Raw genomic sequence first — 24,385 nt, forward strand, 5'->3', positions numbered from 1 at the left:
CCAGAGGGTTTCCTGCTCCTTCCTGTTCTAACTTCAGAGTTTCGGGTCTGATATTAAGGTCCTTGATCCATTTTGAATTCATATTGGTACAGGGTGATAGACATGGATCTAGTTTCCGTTTCTTGCAGACGGGTAACCACTTCTCCCAGCAGCATTTGTTGAAGAGGCTGTCTTTTCTCCATCGTGTATTTTTGGCCCCTTTGTAAAAAATAAGGTGGATATAGTTGTGTGGATTCATATCTGGGTCCTCTGTTCTGTTCCACTGGTCTTCATGTCTGTTTTTATTGCTATTGCTTTGTAATATAGTTTGAAGTCTGGTATTGTGATACCGCCCACATTGCTTTTTGTTGAGTTTGCCTTGGCTATTTGTGGTCTCTTGTGTTTCCAAATGAACTTTAGGGTAGATTTTTCAATCTCTATGATGAAAGTCCTTGGGATTTTGAGGGAATTGCATTAAACATGTAGATTGCTTTTGGTAGGATAGCCATTTTTACTGTGTTGATTCTTCCAATCCATGAGCATGGGAGGTCTTTCCATCTTCTGTAGTCTTCCTCGATCTCCTTCTTCAGGAGTTTGTAATTCTCCTTGTAGAGGTCCTTCATATCCTTTGTTAAATTTACTCCTAGGTATTTGATTTTTTTTGAGACTATTGTAAATGGAATTGTTTCCATGTATTCCTTCTCAGTTTGTTCTACAATGAAATACTTATGTTTAATGTTTGTCTAAAACGATTCCAAGATATCTGTAAACATATTCAAATTCTGTATGCATTTGGTCAATCTTGAGTTGAAGTCCTTCTGGTTTTTTTTTTTGGGTGGTGCTGGGGCTAAACTAAGGGCCTCAAATTTGCTAAGTAGGCACTCTACCACTTGAGCCATTCTGCCAGCTCCTTTTTTGTGTTGGGTATTTTTGGGATAGAGTCTCTTGAACTATTTGCCCAAGATGGCTTCAAATTTCGATCCTCCTGATCTCTGTGTCCAGAGTAACTAGGATTATAGCACTGAGCCACCGGTGCCCAGCTGTCATGTTTGTGTGTGTGTGTGTGTGTGTGTGTGTGTGTGTGTTTTGCTTTTACGAGTCAGGTTGATTTTTCTATAGGCAAAGTGGGCAGTTGTTTGAAATAATTTACATTTTATACGTCATTGCAAATTAATAAATATAATTTATTATTATAAATTATTTTCTCCACAGATGATGCTTTGACAAAAAAGCACACTAGCAAATGAGCAGCATACTTGGCAGTTCATTTACAATGAGAGCTCATCAAGCAGATCTGTGTGTGCCATATACAATCACAGAGTGCAGGCGTGGTGCCAGGCCAGTAAAAGGAAACGTATGATATGAACTGGCCTCCTGGATCCCGGGGTAGTAAGGAGCACATTCTAGTATGTGAATAAATCACCCATCTCCAACAGTGCATATTAATCCAAAAGCCAAGAGAAAGAAAATCCCTCTAAAATGAAAATTAAATGATTAATTTAGTAATAACTACTGTTGTCAAGAACAGGCAGGGTAGCAATGGGGAAAAAAGAGGAAACAAAAGGATAGCTATCTATTGCTTTGAGGTTAAGAATAAGACCACTGAAATCTAGTTTTGCCTGAGGCAAATAACATATGTCTTCTCATAAAGCAAGGATGGTATTATTTAACTCACAGGTCTGCTGAAAAGATTACATCCACCAGGGGTGTGGCTCCAGTGGTAGAGCACCTGCCTAGCCAGCACAAGGCTCTGAGTTCAAACCCCACTACCACCAAAAAAATAAAAAATTGGATGAGATCTAAATATAAAGCAAAAAGCATCATACTTAATGCTCAGTAGTAAAAAGGCACTCAGCTCTTTTAATGCAATCATATGTGTGGGAAAAGGGAAGAGGCTTTCTGGAAGCAGAGTGAGCTTAAAATAGCTAGAGACTGAGTCTTTTGCATATAATTAGCATGCCAAGATATGTACAGGTAGCAAAGTGAGAGGCAGAGACTTTATGATTTGGACCTAGCATTAGTACATACTAAACGTATCTAGTACAAGACACTTTATGGTGTTTATTAGTGAATATGAGGAACAAACCCAGTTTTGACTAATAAGTAGTAAAAGATAGTGGCTGCTGGAATGTACCTCACTACTTCCTAGTCACAAATTATCTTCACAACCAATATATGAAAAATATGTTGTCATCAACTGAAAATTCCTAATAACGGTTTCGTCTTAGCTGGTAAGATGAACTGGCTATTTATTAAAATTCTAAAGTCCAAGAACTGTTATCCAGTTTACTATAGTTCAGGCTCACATATTCATAAATTAGCCAATAAACAAAGATTGAAATTACCACTGCCCCCCACTACTGACGAATGGATCAAGAAAATGTGGTATCTATACACAATGGAATTTTATGCAGCCATGAAGAAGAACGAAATGTTATCATTCACTGGTAAATGGATGGAATTGGAGAACATCATTTTGAGTGAGGTTAGCCTGGCCCAAAACACCAAAAATCGTATGTTCTCCCTCATATGTGGACATTAGATCAAGGGCAAACACAACAAGGGGATTGGACTTTGATCACATGATAAAGTGAGAGCACACAAGGGAGGTATGAGGATAGGTAGGTAAGACACCTAAAAAATTAGCTAGCATTTGTTGCCCTCAACGCAGAGAAACTAAAGCAGATACCTTAAAGCAACTGAGGCCAATAGGAAAAGGGGAACAGGTACTAGAGAAAAGGTGAGATCAAAAAGAATTAACCTAGAAGGTAACACCCACACACAGGAAATCAATGTGAGTCAATGCACTGTATAGCTATCCTTATCTCAACCAGCAAAACCCCTTGTTCCTTCCTATTATTGCTTATACTCTCTCTTCAACAAAATTAGAGATAAGGGCAAAATAGTGTCTGCCGGGTATCGAGGGGGTGAGGGGGAGTGGGAGGGGGCGAGGTGGGTGGTAAGGGAGGGGGTGGGGGCAGGGGGGAGAAATGACCCAAGCATTGTATGCACATATGAATAATAAAACAATAAAATAAATAAATAAATAAATAAAAGGATCATTCTAGCTGATACACTGAGAACAGATTGTAGATGGGCAGAGTTGGAAGAAGGGAACTAAAGGAGAAGTAAAGAGATTATGGTGGTCCATACAAGCACAGTAGAAAGGTAGTGGGGTAGTGAGCAGCGGCTGGATTTTGGATTTGTGTATGGTGACAAGTAAAGAATGACTCTGATGATTTTAGCCTGAACAGCTAGAAGGATGGATTTATCATTATCTAAGTAAATAAGATTACAGATAGAGTAGGTTTATGAGAAAAATCAAAGATTCTGTTTGGACATTCTATGTTTGGGATGAATAGTACCCTAGTATCGATGTCAAGCAGGAACAAGCAGTAGAGAAGAGTATAGAATTTGGAAGATAGGCTTTGAATGAAGATGTGAAAAATTAGGAAGATGATCTGTGTTTTCAAAGGCATAGATTGAATAAGATCATGGAAAGGCCCTGGTTCATTCTAGCATTAAGCGGGTGCTAAGGAAATAGTACCAGATAGGAGACCGAAAACGAAGAATTAAATGAGGAAAGAGAAAAACAACGAGTATGATGAAATTGGGACCAAGAGAAGAAAGTGCTTCTTCAAATTAAGTCTTTCAAATGTTGCTGATAGGTTAAACAAGACTAGCAACTAGACATTGAAATTAACAACACAAGTCATTGGTGACCTTGACAAGGCAGCAAGTGGGAACAAAGCATTTAAAGACAAATCTTTCAAATAATTTTTCTGGGAAGGATCCAACAAGAGTGTAAAAATGTAAGAGAAAGATGGAAGAATTAATGGAGCAATGTTCTTGAATTCAGAAAAATGAAGTGTGAAATGAAGGAACTGGCTTTAGATGGGATCGATAGTAACCCAGGAAAGAATCTATGAGAGCAGACTAAGGAACTTTGGGATAGATAGATTCAATGTTGAGAGCATGTGAAATTTCTAACTGCTGAAAGACATCATCCTAGGATGGAAGAAGAGGTGTTAGTGGTTTGAAGAGCAAAAGGAAGGGGTAAAATATCATAAGGGGATGGGAGACAGAAGGAATCGGGAGTCATCTAGCAAAACTGCTGGTGATAGCAAGAATCCCATGAAATTCATTGTCATGAAGTTAAAGAAGGACAAGTAAGCAGTTTTGTGTTTTCCTCTAGTCATTTTTAACTTCATTGGTATAGATGAAGAGTAGGCTCAGAGTTGGCTAACGTGTAGTTTTGCCAAACTAGTAAAAAACAAAAGAAAGTGAGAGGGAGAGAGAGGGCAAGGGAGTTCAGAGTATATCCAAGTAAGTGATCACAGTGAGCCAATGGAATTAATTAGCTGAGATAGGGATGAGAGGACATCAAGGTGGTTATGGAACAATGAAAAATGATAGAAGCAGAAGCAGTAGAGTTACCATGGAATAGAAAAACCAATGGAGTTCAGATACCAGAGAAGGTTGTGATCAAAGAGTGAGATGTATAGAGCTGAAATTACAAGTCAGTCATAATGTCAAGGTCAGGATGTGACAGGAAACAAGGTGCAGAGTTCAAGATATCTAAAAGATCAGGGCTGGGAACATGGTCAAGTAGAGTGCCTGCCTCGCTAACACAAAGCCCTGTGTTCAGACTCCAATACTGCTAAAGAATATAGAAAATAAAAGATTATATTTATGTGTTTATTAAAATTACCTAAAATATACAACAGAGGAAAATGATGGAGGGGGTGAATTCAACTATAATACATTGTAAGAACTTCTATACATGTCACAATGTACCCCTGGTACAATAAAAAATAAAATACACAACAGTAGTTTTGGATAAAGTAACAGTAAACCAGACATTAAAATTATCATAAAATAAGGGGGAGGGGTAATGCAATGAACATGTAATTTTGTAACAGCTGTAGGTTTTTTCCTCCTATAGACAGATTAAAAAATTGGGGTTTTTGCATCTTATGCCTTTTCTCAACTCTGGTGAACTGCAGCCTTTACATTTTTAAATGTCCCTCACAAAGGCCAGAGATCCCTGGCCTTTTAGGGTGCAAGCCAATACTGTAGAGAACACCTCCAGCTTCCAAAAATCTTGATTCATTGGCTCTGGAGCCAAGACGTGTCAGAGGGTCCACCCTATTATTGCATGGTAAGTACTTCTCAACAGCCATGTCCATTACTCTGAAGTGAAAGGAGGAGACAGATGCAGCACCTGCTCAGTTTGCTTATCATTAATAATGCCACAGTAGGGGCTTACAGACTGGAATGTTACTGGATTCACACACTAGGAAGGTCATTCTTGTTAGATTTTGCAGAAGAGCTGGAAAGGAGAAAGAATGGAGGTTTGAAAACAACCAAAGCTGCGGCAATCTAGATAAGAGATAAGCATGCTCTGATCTATAGGGATAGGATAAAGACTTCTAAACTTATTAACATCATCTCCCTAATCTGTGTTTTGTAGTCAGTCCTTCTGCTTGGAAAACTACCTCAACCTTCTTGCCTGGTGAGCTTTTCCTTTAGATTTCAGTACAGATGTGACTTCCTCTAAGAAGCAGTTTAAGTTGCCCTCTCTCTGTTTGCCTGTCTTGGCAGCAGCACCCGTGTCCTATTGGATTAGCTCATCGTTGGCTGGAGAGCACTGGCCGATGACAGGAGGCTCAGCAGCACTCCTGGCCCAACCCAGTCTCTTATCCCACCTCCAGTTGTGCTTGTGACAATTAATTACATCTCTAGACACTGCCAGATGTCCCCTGGGGCAAAGGTGAGCTTCTTTAACTTAGAATAAGGTAGTCGGCCTCTGTTCCTATATGTTCTACATCATGGATTTAACCAATCACAAATCAAAAATACCTGCCCCAAAAGAAAATTGCATCTGTGATTTTTAGGTATTACTAGTAATCTGGAGATGATTTAAAGTGTATGAGAGGATATGTGTGCGTTATGTACAAATATTTTATGTAGGGAAGTTTAGCATCCATGGATTTGGTTATGGGGAGTGGGGTCGTGGAACCAATGCCCCTCATATACCAAGGGACAATTAACCATTTCCCTACCACTGGTGTTTAGGTAATTCAGGAGTTTATTATGGATTTGAGTGTAACATTCATAAAGGAATCATGATGATCCCCAAGGGTGGACTAACTCCTTACACTTCCATCTGTGGTTCACATTAGCAGCATCCAGCTGCCTCTAAAAAAATATATATATCCAGATTCCCTTTGGTTTAATTTTCTTTCGGCATAAATGGAGACATTTACTGGAGAATTTTATTTAATGCCTTTATAAGGAAATTGGCCAGAGTTCAAACCCTTTTCCAAACTTAGCAGAAAATTTTGTAACATTTCTCAATTAAAATCCATTCAAACCTGAGCATCCACTGTGCAGTCACAGCACTAGGTGACAGAAACACTGCAGTAAAACCAAATGTGCCTGCCTTTAGGATATACATCCTAAACATGCTCCATCCAACATGGGAGCCACTAGCTACAAATGCTCAAAATTCAAAATGGGAAAAATTCAGTGTCAAAGTGTGAACCAGTTCACCAACATGATTATATTAACTACAGATCCAGATGATAAAATATTAGTTATACTGAGTTAAATTAAAAACATGTTATTACCAAGGCATGGTTGTACCCATCTGTAATCCCAGCACTTGGAAGGCAAAGGTAGGATTGAGTTTGAGACCAGGCTAGGTTACACACTTTCTATCTATCTATCTATCATATAGCTAAGTATCTATCTACTAATCTATACATATATGTACTTAATCTACTAATATATATATATGTATATATATATATATATATATATATATATATATATATATATATATATATATATTCTGTTGGGTAGTAGCACTAAAGGATTAAACCCCTTTTTAAATGATTAATACATATTAATTGCTAAACAACTAAACAACAGTGGGCAAAGCACAGGCAAATTTGATTGTAAATTTTTAATTCCCACAAATTTTAAAAATTTAACTATTCAAAATATTCTTTAAATAACAAAGGGAAAAGAACACTGAAGTATCAGACATGCCAGTCTCACAAAGTAGAGGTATTTCTATTTATTAATGTCAAATAAATTCCATAGTTTCAAAAGATTGAAAGATAAAATTTTAACAATTTGGCATTTACATGGAAGCTTAAGGTAGTTTTATTCATAAATTAATGTTCTCTAAATAATATTTAACTATAAAACTAGTTATTTCCCCTATCAAATAAAAAACTCATTGCTTACATTTTTTAAAAAATTTCTTTTATTCATATGTGCATACAATGTGTTTGGGTCATTTCTCTCCCCTCCTCCCTCCTCTTCCTCGCACCCCCTCCCTCTTCCTCCCACCCCCTTCCTTCCAGGAAGAAACTGTTTTGCCCTTCTAATTTTGTTGAAGAGAGAGTATAAGCAACAATAGGAAGGACCAAGGGTTTTTGCTAGATGAGATAAGGCTATACAGGGATATTCCTCGCATTACTTTCATGTACATGTGTGTTATATTCTAAGGTGATTCTTCTCAAACTGACCTTTTCTCTAAATCCTAGACCCCTTCTCCTATTGGCCTCTGATGCTTTTTTTTTAAATTTTTATTTTATTCATATGTGCATTTAAAAAAATTTTTTTGATTCATAGGTGCATCTGTCACTTTAAAGTTTCTGCATTAGTTCCTTTGCATTGAGGACATCAAATGCTATCATGTTTTTTTGAGTTTCTTACCTATCCTCATATATCCCTTGTGTGCTCTCACCTTATCATGTGACCAAAGTCCAATCCCTTGCTGTATTTGCCCTTGATCTAAAGTCCGCATATGAGGGAAAACATATGATTTTTGGTCTTCTGGGCCTGGCTAACCTCGCCGTTGCCTACACTTTTGTACTTTCTAAGTGTACTGATCTCTATTTAAGGACACTATCCTGAACATGAAACTATAAAAGAGATGAGTCTAATGTACTGATGGATGCCAATACGTTAAATCAGTGGGAAAAGGCAATTTGTATATGAGTGAATACAGTAAAAGCCATTTTTAGAACCCTATCAGTGGGCATATTTTGTGTACACGTGCAAAGCAAAAGACTGACAAGGTGCTGGGAGTACAGCTGAGTAGCGGAGTGCATCCTTTGCATGTGTGAGATCCTGGCTTCAATCCCAGCACAGCAAAGGAAAAGGGAAAAAAGAAAAAAAGACAAGGATACACACCAAATATTCTTAGTTGTAGATGGACAGGAGGGACTTTTTATTTTCATTTCATATACTTGTAATCTTAAATCTTTCTTCAATGAGGACATCTCATACTTTACAAAAATACTTTTTTTTTTGCAGTAGTGGGGTTTGAAGTCAGGGCCTACACCTTGAGCAACTCTACCAGCCCTTTTTTGTAAAGGGTTTTTTCAAAATAGGGTTGCATGAACTATTTGCCTAGGCTGGCTTCGAACCACAATCCTCCTCATCTCTTCCTCCTGAGCAGGTAGGATTACAGGCACGAACCACCAGTATCCAGCTTACAAATAATTTAAAACATGATAAAGACTACTTGGAAATACTTTCCAATTTAAAGGAACTTTTGATGTTGGCAGTACTGGGGCTTGTATTTGGGGCTTACTAGAAGGGGTTCTACCACTTGGGCCACATCCACAGCTGTTCTTAAGCTGTTTAATTCTGAGGTAGGATCTTACTTTTTGCTCAGGCTAGTCTTGACCACCATCTTATTTTATGCTTTTCACCACAGTTAGGATAACAGGCACACACCACTATACCTGGCTTTTTTCAGTTGAGAATCTCACGAACGAAAAGTTTTGCCTGAACTGGCCTTGAACCACAATCTTTCGGGATCTTGGCCTCTCAAGTACCTAGGATTACATGCTTGAACTCTGGCAACCATAGCTGAAAAACTTTTAAACTCTGCTCAGAAGCCATTATCACCTCAACAATCTTTCAAAACCCTTTACATTATGATTGTGACCTCCTAACCCCTACTATATAATAAAATATATAGAACTAAAACTATTAGATCATAACATTGTATTTTTTAAAACAGGATTATTCCTTGGCACAGAAAGGACTAATTTTGAAATTTGGCACCCCCTTGAAATTAAAGCAAATGCTTGTCAGTAAATTAAGGTATATGGTCTGTTGCCTACTCAATAGCTATCTCCCAATCTCCCTTCTCTCCTATCCCAATTTTGCCCATAAATCTGATATTGTTCCTCTTCCTCCAAGCAGCCATTCCTTAAGGGAAGGCCATTTTTAAGGCTAGGAGCAAAGCCTCAACCTTTGGAACATGATCAGGTAGCACTGCTATAACTATGAGGGCAAGTGAAGCCTTCTTATATAAATGACATAAATTTCACCCTCTGGTTGTCATCTGCCAACTGGAACATCTGCTGTCACATTGGAACTCAGAGGGGCAACCACACTCACATGGTGAGAATGGCAGGGAGAGACAAAAAAAAGGTGCCTGTGTTCTTGATGCTCTGCTGCTGAATCAGCCAGTCAGAGAACTGCCCTCTCTCTACCTAGACTACTGGTTATGAAGCACCCCAACCTAAAGATCATAAAACTGTTCTTTGTTTTGTTTTGTTTTTGGTGCTGGGGTCTGAGCCCCTAAAACTGTTTGACTACTAAAATAATTCAGACACATGATTTGAAAAAATTAAACATTTATTGGAGTACATGTTTATTTAGTAACAGCAATAGTTTCTCAAGAAAAAGATGAGCTGAACCCCTCCACACAGAACAAAGCACATTTCCACTTGTGTTAAACCCACATCTATAATTTTATACTCCTTTAATAACTTTCAAATTATAAAAAAAATTGAAGGAAGATATTCACATTATTCTAAATCCAAAATATTTTATGGTCAAAAGCAGTTTAAGTGGGTAACCTCTATGTATCACAGTACACAATGGTGCCTTCCTGCATCTTCACAACAACTGCTACTCAAAATGTATGAAAAAGCAAAATGCCCACAACTTTTTCCAGTTTCTGATTTCCACCATCTCCTTCACAGATCTTCTGCTACAGCAACCATCAAAAACCACTGGTCCAGGTCCCAAATGTTGACAACAATGAACAATGCAGCATGTTCTGCTAAATTCTGAATAAATGACATATTCTACAGCAATATTATAAGCCCTGATTATTTTTGCACAACAAAAATAATATTCCAGCATTTCCTGAAGAGATTTCATATAAAGGTTAAAAACAACTATAGTCAATTTCCTTTTTGAATGGTAGATACACTGTTGCATTCTCTTAAATTGCTTCTCAATTTGAAGGGTTACTATGGTGTGCTGTATGTGTAAAGTGCTTACCCATTCCAACTGCAAATACAAATTAAACCAAAGCCTCTTCATCAGTTCTATGTTTGATAGCAAAATGTCTGATCACAGATCCTCCAAATAGTGTTCACAGTACTAGTGGTGAGAGAAATTCTATGCAAAGGCTCTCTCATTTGAAAATTAAGTTTATAGAAATTCTAAAGACAGTTGGAATTATTAGCAAAGAGGTCACAAATTTTCCGAAAGTATGACACTGATTTGCAATCAATTAAAAATTGCCTAGACCAATATGCTATTCTATGTTTTTCCTCATAATTCTACAATTGTTAAATATTAGAATAACAACACACACATTTTTAGATTTTCTTTCTTATTAGTTTGTTTTGGCTTTCCAAGACAGGATCTTGCCATGTGGTCCAGGCTAGCCTTGAACTCGAAATCCTACTGCTTCAGCCTCCCAAGTGCTGGGATTACAAGCAAGGACCACCACACCTGGCTTTCTTAAATCTTCTAAGAGCTCTTATACTTGTCTTAAATTTATATAACTCAATTTTGAAAACAAAGTTTTGTGTTCAGTGAATTACGAAACAACAAAACACCAGAACGATTCAGCCAGACTTTAACAGGCAAAAAGGGTTGCTTTGGCAATGTATGAAAGATAACTTCTATAGTACAAATCATTTTTTATCTACTACTATTAAATATTAAAATGCAATAAGGCAATTATTACTTTAAGACACTTGAAATTGCATTTAATAAGTGGATAACTGGCGTCATACCTGACATATTGCACCCCCACCTTTCAATGAAGTCTGCCACACCCCAGTGTCCCTTGGGGATATGTGGTTGGTTTTACCTAATCCAACATTTGGGATGGCTTAAAGGGCAAAACTGAAATAAAATGTTTGAGTTTCCACATGTCTCAGCTCATATATGGTATTCAGTAAAAGATAAAATGTTGGAACATTAGTACTAAATGATCATAGTGTAACGAAGAAACATATCTAGTATCAACAAATAAACCTGGTTCTGCTGCCCACTCTCATGGTAGCCAGCACCTTTCCTGACCCTGTAAAATGGACTAAAGCAAACAGACAGCAGCAGAGGGGCACAAGTGAAAAAAAAAAGTTTACATACCATTTCTCTCCATCTCTACTTCTTGATTTTCTCACTTTCATTCCATCTTTTCTCATACTCTTACCTTTCACCACTCTCTCCTGTTCCCTTCTCTTTCCGCTCCCTTTCTCACTTCCTCTTTTCCTTCTTTAATTATTCATGTACACCATTCTTTTCTTCTCTACCTTCTCTTCCTTAAAAAGTCCTCCTTACATAATGTAAGCAAATACACACTGAGATTTATGTCAGAAAGCATTCAGCCTAAGGAAATTGACCTCTCCAAGGCAAAACAGAACCTCCACGGCAACATAAGCGTGGCATAATGAGCCTCACAGAACACTTTGCAAAAAATTATCTCTTCTGAATCTCGTCTTCTTGTGAGGTTTGAAAGGCATACTGATTGTACTTAAAAACCTAAGGCACAGAGAAAGTTAAATGACATACCTGAGGCCCATAACCCAGAAAGTGATCCAGACCTAGTCCAATATGGTCTTTTGTCATTACACCAATAACATGCAACTGAAGGCTAGCTGAGAGAGCAATAAGTAAGCAGTATGATTGTTTCAGGCTCTAATGTGTCCAAAGATACACAGCATGAACTATTCTTCATAAGGAAAAAAGTATGTACTTTCTTAAAACATCACAAAATATATTTTCTAAAGGTTTTCCAAGTCCTTTCAAGATGACTACTTTATACAAATCAAAGTTGACTACATTTTAGTATCTTTCCACTTTGGCAAAATTGTAGCCCAGAGATGGTTCTGAGGTCAGAATTGTTCTAACATGAACTCAGAGAATACATAATGTAATATATATAAACTGCATAGGTACACTGTGTTTTGTAAAAGACTACTTATACTGAAAAATATGCAACATGTTTTCTGTAATTTAACCCTATTAATTCTGAGAATTGCATTTCTTGAATTTTCAACAAAAACAATTACATTGTCTAAAGATGAAATTCAGAAAATTCATTTAAAAACTATTATAGACATTCTCTGATACGATTCATATTAGGTATTAAAAAAAAAAGACCTTTTTTTTACCATAAGCCAATTTATGGCAAAATTATATCAGGTTGGATAGACCAGATGAAGAACTTTTCAACTAATCTACAATAGGAACTGTGGAGCAGTGTAAATAAGCCACACTACAAAGGAGACCGTGGCATACAGATTAGTTGACTAAACTATGACCACACCCTATACAGTCCCAATCAACCATATCGGAGCCCATGGGCTGAGAGTCTCCATTTACTGAGAAAATTAAATCTCACAGAACTTAACTATTATAAATTCTTATCTTGTCAAGAACTCCAATTGCTTCTTCTAATTTTGAAAATCACATTTGTGATTTACCAACTATGCCAAGAATTCTAGCATCCTAACTTCCACATTAAAGTTGGCAAAATAATTTCCAGTGGTTTTCAAACTAGCTGGTATCAAAATCTAAGGAGCTTGTTAAAAAACAGAGTCATCACGTGACTTGTATTTGCACCCTGATTCTGATAAACCAACTAAACAATGACGTATTTGAGACAAGAAGGAAAATTTGCTTAAGGACTGGCTATCAGATGAAGCCAAAGGGCTGCTTTTGTTAGGAATGATGTCATTGCAGTGAGCAAAGCACTCACAGTAGTAAAGTAAAATGATGCCTGGATTCTCTTTAAGTCAACCAAGAAAGGAATAAACAGAGCAAATATGGTGTGATGCTTTATGGCGAGGGTTGGATCTAGATGATGATAACCATGGCACTATGCTCTCTACTTTGTGCAATTTTTACTTATTATTTTTTACAGTGCTAGGGTTTGAGCCCAAGGTCTCACGCATGCTAGGCAAGCAACTCTAGCACTGAGCTATATCCCCAGTTCACTTGTGTCATTTTAAAATCTCCTTCCCTTCATGATTTTTCCTTCTCTATTTAAGCATTAAAATATAACAAAAAAAGAAGATAACCACACAACACTTGAAAGACAAGATAAGTGCCTTAGCATGGTACATGCTAAGTACTCAGATCTGTAGCTATATTAGATAGCAGGTCAAGAATGCCAAAACAAATATTTTTCTCATCTTCAAGATTTAAAAAAATTGCTGGTGGAGTGACTCAAGTGGTATAGAGTGCCTGCCTAGCAAGTGTGAGGCCCTGAACTCAAACCACAGCAGAGCAAAAAAATTAACTGTCTTCACTGATATTCAAAAAAGGAAGATGTCCACATTAACCTAAAACTACTTTTTCTATAATTAGATGTAATAATCTTCCTAATCCAAATCATCCACCAACATTTTTCCTAACTTAAAGGTTCTAAACATTTGCTTTTCTGAAAATAAACTGTAAAGTCATTTTGAGGTAGAAGAAAAATCTAAATGGACCACTTTCCCCCCTACTCTACTGTCATTAAAACTACTGATCACAGAAGTATATAGCTTATACATTTTGGTCCATTGCATTTTCTACCATCATATTAATATTACTATTAAGGTTCTCATTTTATTGCAAGTATAATATATTTTGCTTCCAGAACATCCAGTAAAGCTGAAATTTTCACTTAAAATGATTTTTTAAAAAATGTCCCCAAATATCTTAGAGCTGAGTTTTGGCAAGACACTTTAACACATACAAATGAAAATACTGTATTTTTCTCTCAAACACACACACACACACACACACACACACACACACACACACACACACACAAACTCTCTGTTTTCATTATTTTTCCCCTTACTATTATAGCTCAGTGTTTTTAAATGTGCAGCTTAAAATCTAAAAATAATTTTAAACATGATTGTCACAAAAATATAGAACAGAGATGAAATGTATAAGGATACACACAGATTGTCAATAGTTACATTGGTTACATCACATTTCTTGAGAAACAGAACTTTTCTGCTCCTGTAAACAACTTTTTTCTCACACATTTAAAGTGAGGTTAGTGCTGACATAGATTATTGCTATACTCACAGTTTGAATGTCTCCACTGTGTATGAGGTACATTTTCTCCATCCATACACCCTACCATTCTCACTCACTGAGATTAACAGCCAATAGAACCATTCAAAAATATTTATCAACACTGGAATGATAGTAAGAAATGTTACAAAACATAAGAGAACAAAAATGTCTTCTTTTTGGAGCCCACGATTTTAATTTATTCTTCATTACATGAATATACTGTTCTTTTAACTTCTTCAGGAAAAAATATTACTCTGGAGATAAATAATTCCTTCCTAAATACTTCATCCAAGAGTATTCCTTCAAGCTTATCCTCTGATACTTTGCTGCTTTATCCATTCAATTCAGCAGTCATCAAGAATCACCTTTCCTTTGGTGGTCTGTCATAACGGTCTCTTATGCTTTTTGTTAGTTGCTTGATAAATATTTTGTAAATTTTTCCACAGTATGTATGCACTGTTTTCTGTAGCTCCAGTTCTAAAGGTTTTAATAGGGAACGGACATTGTCATCTTCAAAAGAACACTAGAGAAAGAAAATTAAAAGGCAAAGATATGCATAAAAATTTAATTATTTTCCAACTTCAATTAGGTTAATATTAACAACTGCCATTTAATGTCTCACAAAAAATATGTGCTTAACAAACATTTTCAATGAATTAAACAACTATGAGGGAAAAGAAAAAGAACTATGAGAGAAGGAGACAGTGATAACAAATCTCTGGGGAATCAGGGAAAGCTTTTCAGAGGATAAGGAAAGCAGAATTCATGTCAAGGGCAGAAAAGACTCAAACCAAACCCACTTGAAGGTATCTGCAATATGAAAGCTGGATTCATTATGGGGGGAGGGTGGGGGATTTTCCAGATATCCCCTTCCAAAAACCACTCTGGTAATAGTGCTGAGGCTAAATTAAAAAGGAATGAGACAGAGGCACAGAGTGGGAACAGTGCAGTATGATACCACAGTTGAGCATTTCCTAAAGAACCCTGTCCGCATAGTATAGTTTGAGGAAGTGTCCCCAAAGGCTTGGTTCCATCCCATGTGCGAGAGATGGTGGGATCTTTAGGAGGTGGGGTGTAGTAGAAGGAAGTTAAGTCACTGAGGCATGCCCTAGAGAGAATATTGGGACCACAATTCCTATTCCTTTTTTTTTTTTCCCCCTTCCTCACTGCCATGAGGTAAACGGCTTCCTCTGCTATGTGCTCCATCAAGATGTTCTGCCTCCTAATAGGTTCAAAGGCAATGGAGCCAAGCAACTATGAACTGAAACTTATGAGACCATGAGTTAAAATAAACCTTTCCTCTTTGTGAGCTCCCCTTTCTCAGGCTTTTGTTACTACAATAGAAAGCTGACTAACATACTGAACAAAAGGATCTTGAGAATAAATACTTTTGAAAACTGCTAAATATTACACACTCTTCAGAAGTATTCAGAGTGGCATAGGAAATGTCTAAAAAGTAAATCAAAACATGTATCAGTTCAATGTTTCAATGTTCATTGGCTCAATAACTTCAAAATGTATTTTTGACCAGGTTCTTTTTTTTTAACTTCAAAATATACAAATATCCTGGGGAATATATTTTGAAACACTGTACTAATAATTAAGTAGAAATAATCTGCGATCTCAACATTTTCAATCAGGCATATTTTTAACTTAGTGTTTTCAACTAGGTGTATTTACAATTAGAAGGGTGGCTGCTAACTAGCTGTGTGGAAAAAAAAAAGAAAAGAAAGATAGATCAGTCTTAAAAATAGAACACTTTACATGAAAGTTTGAAGTCAGTGAAAAATGCTGAACCACAAGAGATTCAGAACTTGAAATGTGAGAGGTGCAAATGATCTGAGATTATCCCCCTACTCCCAAGTTCACTAGCACCCAAGGGTCTTGAAGAAATGAAAGCTCTACTCTAAGCAGTTAGCGAGTCTGCAGGAAGACACAGTCAAACTACCAAGAAACAATATGAACTTATGTGCTTACTTATAACATGCATTTATCAGTGAAGAGATGCAAAGAGAACCTAACCCTTGGTATCTCTTTAGCAAAAAAAAAAAACTATGAGCATTAACTGTGAAGCCATCATTCTTGCAATGATTTTTTTAAAAAAGAAAACAATTAATCACATACTGAAAGTGAAAAAATTAATTTAAAAGGAGGGGAAGCTTAGCTAGGAACCATGTAATGAAAACAGTAAAAGCACATGGAGTGGTTCCTACATGCCAGGTGCCACTGTAAGAGTTTTATATATATTCATGTATTTAAGCCTAACAACTTCATAAAATCATTCCCACCAACTTCATCTCTCATCTCCATTTCACAATGAAGCAACCAAGGCAAGGAGTGAGAATTTTCCCAGTTAAAAGCTGGTAAGTGGCTAAGTCTGGATTCTGCCCCAGCAGCCTTGTTCCAGAAGTCCAAGCTCTCCACTACAACAAAGCAACTCCTCTCAAATGAGCAAACAAAGCCCTGCTTTCACCCTTCAAAATCTCTTTTGAAGGATGATGTTCCACCAACAGTGGAAAACTGAGAAAAGTGATATATTATCACACAGACGTGTACTTACCTAAAATTGTTTGGAGTTAAAAGTGGCTGCCAGGTTGAAGAAGGTAAATTTTGTCAAAAGTGATACTGTCAGTGTATATAAAAAAATGCATGGGAGTGACTGTGTTAGAGGCAGATAATGGAAGACCGAAGTGAAATTTCTTTTTAATCTATACAATAATAAAATAAAAGGTATTTAAGAATAAGAGGAAGTCAGTGAAAGATGTTGATTCTCAGGACTATGCAGTACTTGAGATGCAATTCATTCATTTTCATGTAAATTTAAATCCCAGTTTGTGGCTAAAGCATGTTTTTCCTTCACTAGGGAAAAAACAGAAGTCTTTTGATGTGTATTTTCTGAGATAAAAACAACGTCTCAAGAATTAGACCTACCTCAGCCCCCCACATAACAAAGCAATTTGACCCCAAGGGAGAAGTTATCAAAAATTCCTCTATACAAATACACCCAAAAGATACTGCACTCTAGCAGTCACATAATCTGTAGGGCCTGCAGGACTGCACAGCCCATACACAGCCTGCATCTAGGTGTCCCTTTCTCAGAGGCTGCAGGTGCCTTCACCTGACTTCGGGCCTCTTTCCACACTGTCCTATGCCTGTCGTGCCTTTTCCTGTCAGTCTGGTACTCATAATCCTCACAGCTTAAATCAAATGTTAGCTCCTCTCCCGACACAGTAAAACATTCCTTCCACTGTTGTAGGACCTAGTACAAAAACTTTGAGGAAGTAAAGAAGGCTGTCATTTGAAAGGAAGTCAGTCAGTCATGAGGCTGTGATGACCACAATTAGGCAGTGTGAAGGGTTTTAAAAGAACTGAATATGCATGAAAAGTACAGAAGAACAGCAGTTCAAAATCCAACAAATTCTGAGGGTCAACTACATCCAAGGAGGTACAATGGAAGGGAAAACATGCAAGACTTCTTTACAGGGACAGTTACACAAATATAAACAGGGTGTGAAGTAAATCAGAGATAATACAGAAACACTAAGGAAACAGAGTAATTCAGAATGAAATACATGAATCAGAAAATACCTTATAGAGCCATAAAATGTTTTGTTCCTATTTTGAATTTGCAAAGTTTAAAATTTAATATTTTTATCTACTGAACTAATATTTCACAATTATGTATGGACTCTAAAAAATGATTTGCTGCCAGACACAGCTATGTATTTACATTTTAAAGATGGTTCACATCCTTTATAAATCATATTGTTCAGTGCATTCAATGGCTATGACTAAGTTTCTGTTTGAAGCTTGCAAATACCCTTTTCTTGATGCAATTCTTTAAAAAATTGTACTTCTCACTGAATTATAGATAAGGGAAGATAAAAACACAAACCACAAGCATCATAGAAGACTGATTAACTTCATTAAGTTGAAAAATGGATAGATACAGACTGTAGTTAACAGAGACCCAAAACAAACACAAAAAATCATTAATTCAGTATTTGAAACCATTTAAAACTGAAGATGTTTTTTTAAATCAAGTGCAATTAATCAACTTAAAACTATTACTCAGATTTTAAAAGGCATATAATTATAAGCCAAAGGAACTAAATCAAATAAAACCAGGGAGATTTAATTCACTAATAACAGATTTTTTGAATTGTTCAAAGGAAACAAAAGAATCTCATTTTTGTAGGAATGTATTTCTTTTCTCTATCCTACAGTCTCAGATCCCCAAAAGTACGTTTCTTCATTTTTATTGCCTTCTGACAACCCGTAGTAAAGCAATATTAAAATATATTAATTTCTGAAGGCATACAGAGCCTGATACATTAAAAAGAAAATCAACATTAAATTTTATAATTTTTCCATGAGTGTAGTTACATCACGATAAACCGATTTTTTAGTAACTTTATGTGTCAAGTTTACAGGACAAGGGACTTAGCAAATAATTCTCAAACATGTCAGCCTACAATGGTACTAGCACACTTTGTCTACTTCTGAGTTTGAGAATCTGATCTTTGGAGAAAAGTTCAATCCCTTATCACAGTGTACAATCACGTTGTCATGGCACTACCTATCTTTGTCCCAGTCACCACCTTCATCTGCCACTCTATGTCTGGCCTGGCCAAGGATCTTTTCACAGCCTTTGAACCTTGCTCTCAGTTCAGATTAACCTGCTCATCTGGCAAATTCTTACTTATTCTTCAGTGCCCTCTTCACATAACTCCTGTTCAGGCCTCCTCAATTCTAGTGCAGTCTCTAGTTAAGTTCTTTATCATTACTGCTGTCAATAAAGCCACACTATACCAGAAGTTTTCAGTCACTCACACATAATGAGAATCCAGTAAACAGGGATCATTAGCTCTTCTTCTAAGCCACACTTAGGCCAAAGTAGCACTACCATTAAACAGTAAGTTTACTTATGTTCTATTTCCCCATTTAGTCAGATTAAGCAGTTTAGCAGAACAGAGTGCACATCTAGGTGAGAACTGAATAGTCACATGTACTGTTCCCTGGGTAGTAGTGAATTAGCCGCCATTGAGGGATACAGCTGACAGCAACAGCATAAATCTGAAGCTGCCTTGGATGTGCCAAATCTTGATCCCTAACATCTTCACAGACACCTGGTTCAGGTATCCACCGAGAGATATGAAGTATAATCATTTCCCCTTATCAACCCACAGTGATTACACAGAATGAGACTGAAAGAACAAGAAGAGAGGAGAACAGATATTAGGGCAAGGGTAAAGGGGGGGGGGGGCATTAACTTTTTTTTTTTTTCTAAAATCATTGTAAAGCAAATAGTTGGGGAGTGGTGGTGCATACTGTAATCCCAGCACTGGGAAGGCTGAGGTAGGAGGATCACCAGTTTAAGGCCAGCCTGTGCTACATAGAGACCATGTCTCAAAACAAAAAGAAAGCCCTATCTGTAAAAGCAACAAATAAATAAACAAATAGGCCAGTTAACCAAAAACTTAAGATATGCTCAAAACTTGTAAGAAGAAAACCATAAAACATCTAAAAGACAAACAGAAAGACAGTCCTTGTTCTTGGTTAGAATGTATCAACATCATTGTCTTTCTTGTCTATTTTCTGCTCCTGTAATCAAACCTGAAGTTGGGCAATTTATAAACAAAAGTGGTCTGTTCAGCTTACACTTCTAGAAATCCAAGAGCATTACTAGAGCATCTGCTAGGCCTTTGGTGAGGGCCTCATGGTAGAAAAGTGGAAGAGCAAGCAGGCACACATGCAAGACAGGCCGGAGGAGGTGGCAAGGATACTTTTATAACAACCCACTCTCTCAATAACTAAACTACATTAAAGTGCACTATATTATTTCCTTTGTGAATGTGAAGTCCCTATGATTCTTCCTAAAAAGGCCTCACTGGTCCCACTACTTCTCAATAGTATTACATTGGCAATTAAATTAAACATGAGTGTTGATGGGAATAACCCACATGCAACCTAGAGCAACCAACAAAATTTCAGTAGTCCCCGATGAGTTAATGTATAGAGCTAATATGGTCTCAGTAAAATTATCAACAAGCTTCTTTACAAAATTAAACAAGTTGATACTTGTGGGAAAATAAATATACAATAGCAAAGGAGCCATAGAAAAGGATAGATTATGAAGAGGGAACTAGTCCTACCAGATATTAAAACATAACACCAAGCTGTTATTATTAAAATTGTATGACGGTGGGGAGGAGGTGTCCCAAACAATATATACACATGTGAACAAATGTAAAAATTTTAAAAAAATTTTTACAGTGGGCAGACCACTGGAACAAAACAGAAACTCTAGAAATAGCAAATGGAATTATAGCATATGATAAAGTCAGTATCCCAACTCTTTGGATTGACAACAGACTTTTAAATAAATGGCATTGAAACAACAGGGGAACTATTTGGAAAAGGATCTAATGATATCCACTCCTCATCCTAAATAAGAGTAAAGATATGAATGTAATAAATGAAGTCATACATGGTAAATTCTCTTGATACCTAACTCTATAAGCTGAATGTAGCTAGGAAAAGCTCTCTTAAACATGACTGGGTAAAAAAAAAAAAAAATGCTGATAAACATGATGACATAAGATTTTTTAAGCAAACTCTTGAGTGGCATGAAATGCTATAAAACAAGTCAAACTGGAGAAAATATTCATGATAATATGTCATAAACAAAAGATTAATACACAAAGAACTTTTAGCAATTGAAGGGAGGTAGAACCAAAACCTCTACGTGGAAATGGCTGAACAATTCTGCAGACATGCTAAAACCATTGAATTATGCACAGGAAATGGGTCAGCATTCTAGTGTATAAATATGCTTTAATAAAGTTTTTAAAAAATCTACAAAAGAACAGGCAAAAGCTGGATATGATGGCACCTTTTTATCCCAGCTACTTGAGAGGTTAAGGCAGAAGGATTACAAGTTTGAGACAAGCCTGGGAAACTTAGCAAGAAGCTGTCTCAAAATAAAAAAAATTAAAAATAAATAAAAACAGGTGTATAGCTCAGTGGTAGAACACTTGCCTAGTATATTTGAGGCCCTGGGTTCAACTCCCAGAACAAAGACAGAAAAAAGTTGAGTTAAAAGAAAATTCATTTCCCAAAAAAAGATGTAAAAAAGGCTCTTAAATACATAAAAAGACACTCAACTTCATTCATACTCAGCAAAATGGAAATTAATACTACACCAAGATTCCATTTCTTACCCATAAAAATGACAAGATTTAAAAACTTAATAATATATTAAGTTTGGGCAGCAGGCTGCCCACATGGCAGGAATGCAAATGGCCCACATGGAGGGAAACAGACAATGTCTTCAATACAATAATCCCACTTATAGGGAATTTACCTTGAAGATTCACAACCCAAAATACAGATACACATACAGCAAGCTATGCAATGCTGCATTATATTATAATTCAAAATACTGACAACTTTTAAACGTACCTAACACAGAGATAATGCATTTTTCTTTTTTTGGTAGTATTAGGGTTTGAACTTGGCTCCCTGCACTTTCTAGGAAGGCACTCTACCACTTGAGCCATGCCTCCAGTCCTGTTTTGCTTTAGTTACTTTCGCAGGTCAGATCTTGTGTTTTTATCTAAGGCCAGTCTCAGTCCAAGATCCTCATATTTAACACCTCCTGCATAACTGGGATTACAGACATAAACCAACATGCCTAGTATGTTGGGATAGGGTCTTACTAACTTTTTGCCTTCGGTGGCTTCAAACAGTAATACTCCTGATTTCCGCCTCCCAAGAAGTTGGGATTACAAGAATACACCACCATGCATGGCCTCACTTCCAGAATATTTTAAGCATTAAAAAAAACCTAGCTCAAATGAATATATACAGCATGCTATTCTTTGTATAAGTAAAGAAAAATTACAAAACAAACATATCCTATTTGTTCATTTTACAAACAGAAACACAGGATGGATAAGCCAGGAAACTGTAACACTGAAAACCTATGCAGGTGAGGGAGAGGTTGATGGGAAGGGATGGGAATAAGTGATACATCTAAGTAAGGTCTTATATGGTTTTGACTTTTTGACTATATTAATATTCCACGTATCAAAAATATATATAAACAAGGACAGGGAAAAAACCTAAAACTATATTAAAACACATGGATACAACCATCTTTCAAGTAAATTAAAATAACCATACTGAAAGGGAGGAAAAAAAATAATTCAAGCAACTTCTGAACACAGTACTGAGTTCACACCCTCGCCTGAGGGCAGCAAAGAGAGAGGAGAAGTCTAAAAATAAATCTCAAGCCTTTTTTAGGAGGCTACTTTTTGGGGGGAAGGGAAGGTAATGGAATGAATGAAGCTGCTTTTATTTTCTCCTTTTTTGGGAGGAGACAGTACTGGGGTTTGAACTCAGATCTCTGCACTTGCTAGCGAGGTACTCTATCGCCTGAGTTACACCCCAGCTCTTTTTGCTTTCATTATTTTTAAGATGGGTCTTACATTTATGTCTGGGTCAGCCTGGACCACAATCCTCCCATTTATATTTGCCACGTAGCTGGGATGACAGGTGCATACCACCACATTCAGCTTTTTATTGATTGAGATGGGGGTCTCACTAAATTTTCTGATTGGGCTGGCCTTGAGCCATGATCTCCACCTCCTGAGTAGTTAAGAACCTGGCTTTCAATGGTCCCCGAAAACAAGCAGGAGTAGCAATACTTATCTCTGACAAAGCAGACTTCAAACCTACATTGATCAAACGAGATAAAGAAGGACATTCCATACTAATAAAAGGGGAAATAGACCAAAAGGAAATAATAATCATCAATCTGTACGCACCCAATGTCAACGCACCCAATTTCATCAAACATACCCTGAAAGACCTAAAAGCATATACAAACGCCAACACAGTGGTTGTGGGAGACTTTAACACCCCATTATCATCAATAGATAGGTCATCCAAACAAAAACTCAATAAAGAAATCCAAGATCTAAAATATGCAATAGATCAAGTGGACCTAGTAGATGTCTACAGAACATTTCATCCAACCTCTACACAATATACATTCTTCTCAGCAGCCCATGGAACCTTCTCCAAAATAGATCATATCCTAGGGCACAAAGCAAGCCTCAGCAAATATAAGAAAATAGAAATAATACCATGCATACTATCTGACCACAATGCAGTAAAAGTAGAACTCAACAACAAAAGTAAAGACAAAAAACATGCAAACAGCTGGAAACTAAATAACTCATTACTTAATGAAGAATGGATCATCGATGCAATAAAAGAGGAAATTAAAAAGTTCCTAGAAGTCAATGAAAATGAAAACACAACCTACCGGAACCTATGGGACACAGCTAAGGCAGTCTTGAGAGGAAAGTTTATAGCCATGAGTGCATATATTAAAAAGATTGAAAGATCCCAAATCAATGACCTAATGATACATCTCAAACTCCTAGAAAAACAAGAACAAGCAAATCCCAAAACAAATAGGAGAGAAATAATAAAAATAAGAGCTGAAATCAATGAAATAGAAACCAAAAAAACCATACAAAGAATTAATGAAACAAAAAGTTGGTTCTTTGAAAAAATAAACAAGATCGATAGACCCCTGGCAAACCTGACTAAAATGAGGAGAGAAAAAACCCAAATTAGTAGAATTAGGAATGCAAAAGGGGAGATAACAACAAACACCAAGGAAGTCCAGGAAATCATCAGAGACTACTTTGAGAACCTATATTCAAATAAATTTGAAAATCTAAAAGAAATGGACAGATTTCTAGATACATATGATCATCCAAAACTGAACCAAGAGGAAATTAATCACCTGAATAGACCTATAACACAAAATGAAATTGAAGCAGCAATCAAGAGTCTCCCCAAAAAGAAAAGTCCAGGACCTGATGGATTCTCTGCTGAATTCTATCAGACCTTTAAAGAAGAACTGATACCAACCCTCCTTAAACTGTTCCATGAAATAGAAAGGGAAGGAAAACTGCCAAACACATTTTATGAAGCCACTATTACACTTATCCCAAAACCAGGCAAA

General features: G+C 36.7%; 1 protein-coding gene across 3 annotated transcripts in view; it reads right to left on the reverse strand.

Annotated features, from left to right (window-relative positions):
* Positions 1 to 9,633: 9,633 nt before the first annotated feature.
* The window catches only part of Gxylt1 (glucoside xylosyltransferase 1), a 60,020-nt gene continuing 45,268 nt past the window's right edge, over positions 9,634 to 24,385 (reverse strand). For 2 of the 3 annotated variants that reach the window (XM_074083141.1, XM_074083143.1), the window contains one exon: positions 9,634 to 14,863. In XM_074083141.1, the coding sequence (XP_073939242.1) occupies positions 14,702 to 14,863 (162 nt within the window). In that variant the 3' untranslated portion in view covers positions 9,634 to 14,701. Of the gene's footprint in view, positions 14,864 to 16,900; positions 17,049 to 24,385 lie in introns of all 3 variants that reach the window. The other variant, XM_074083142.1, reaches the window with a different exon arrangement.

This window comes from Castor canadensis, chromosome 8 (genome assembly GCF_047511655.1).
Source record: "Castor canadensis chromosome 8, mCasCan1.hap1v2, whole genome shotgun sequence".
Lineage (NCBI taxonomy): Eukaryota > Metazoa > Chordata > Mammalia > Rodentia > Castoridae > Castor > Castor canadensis.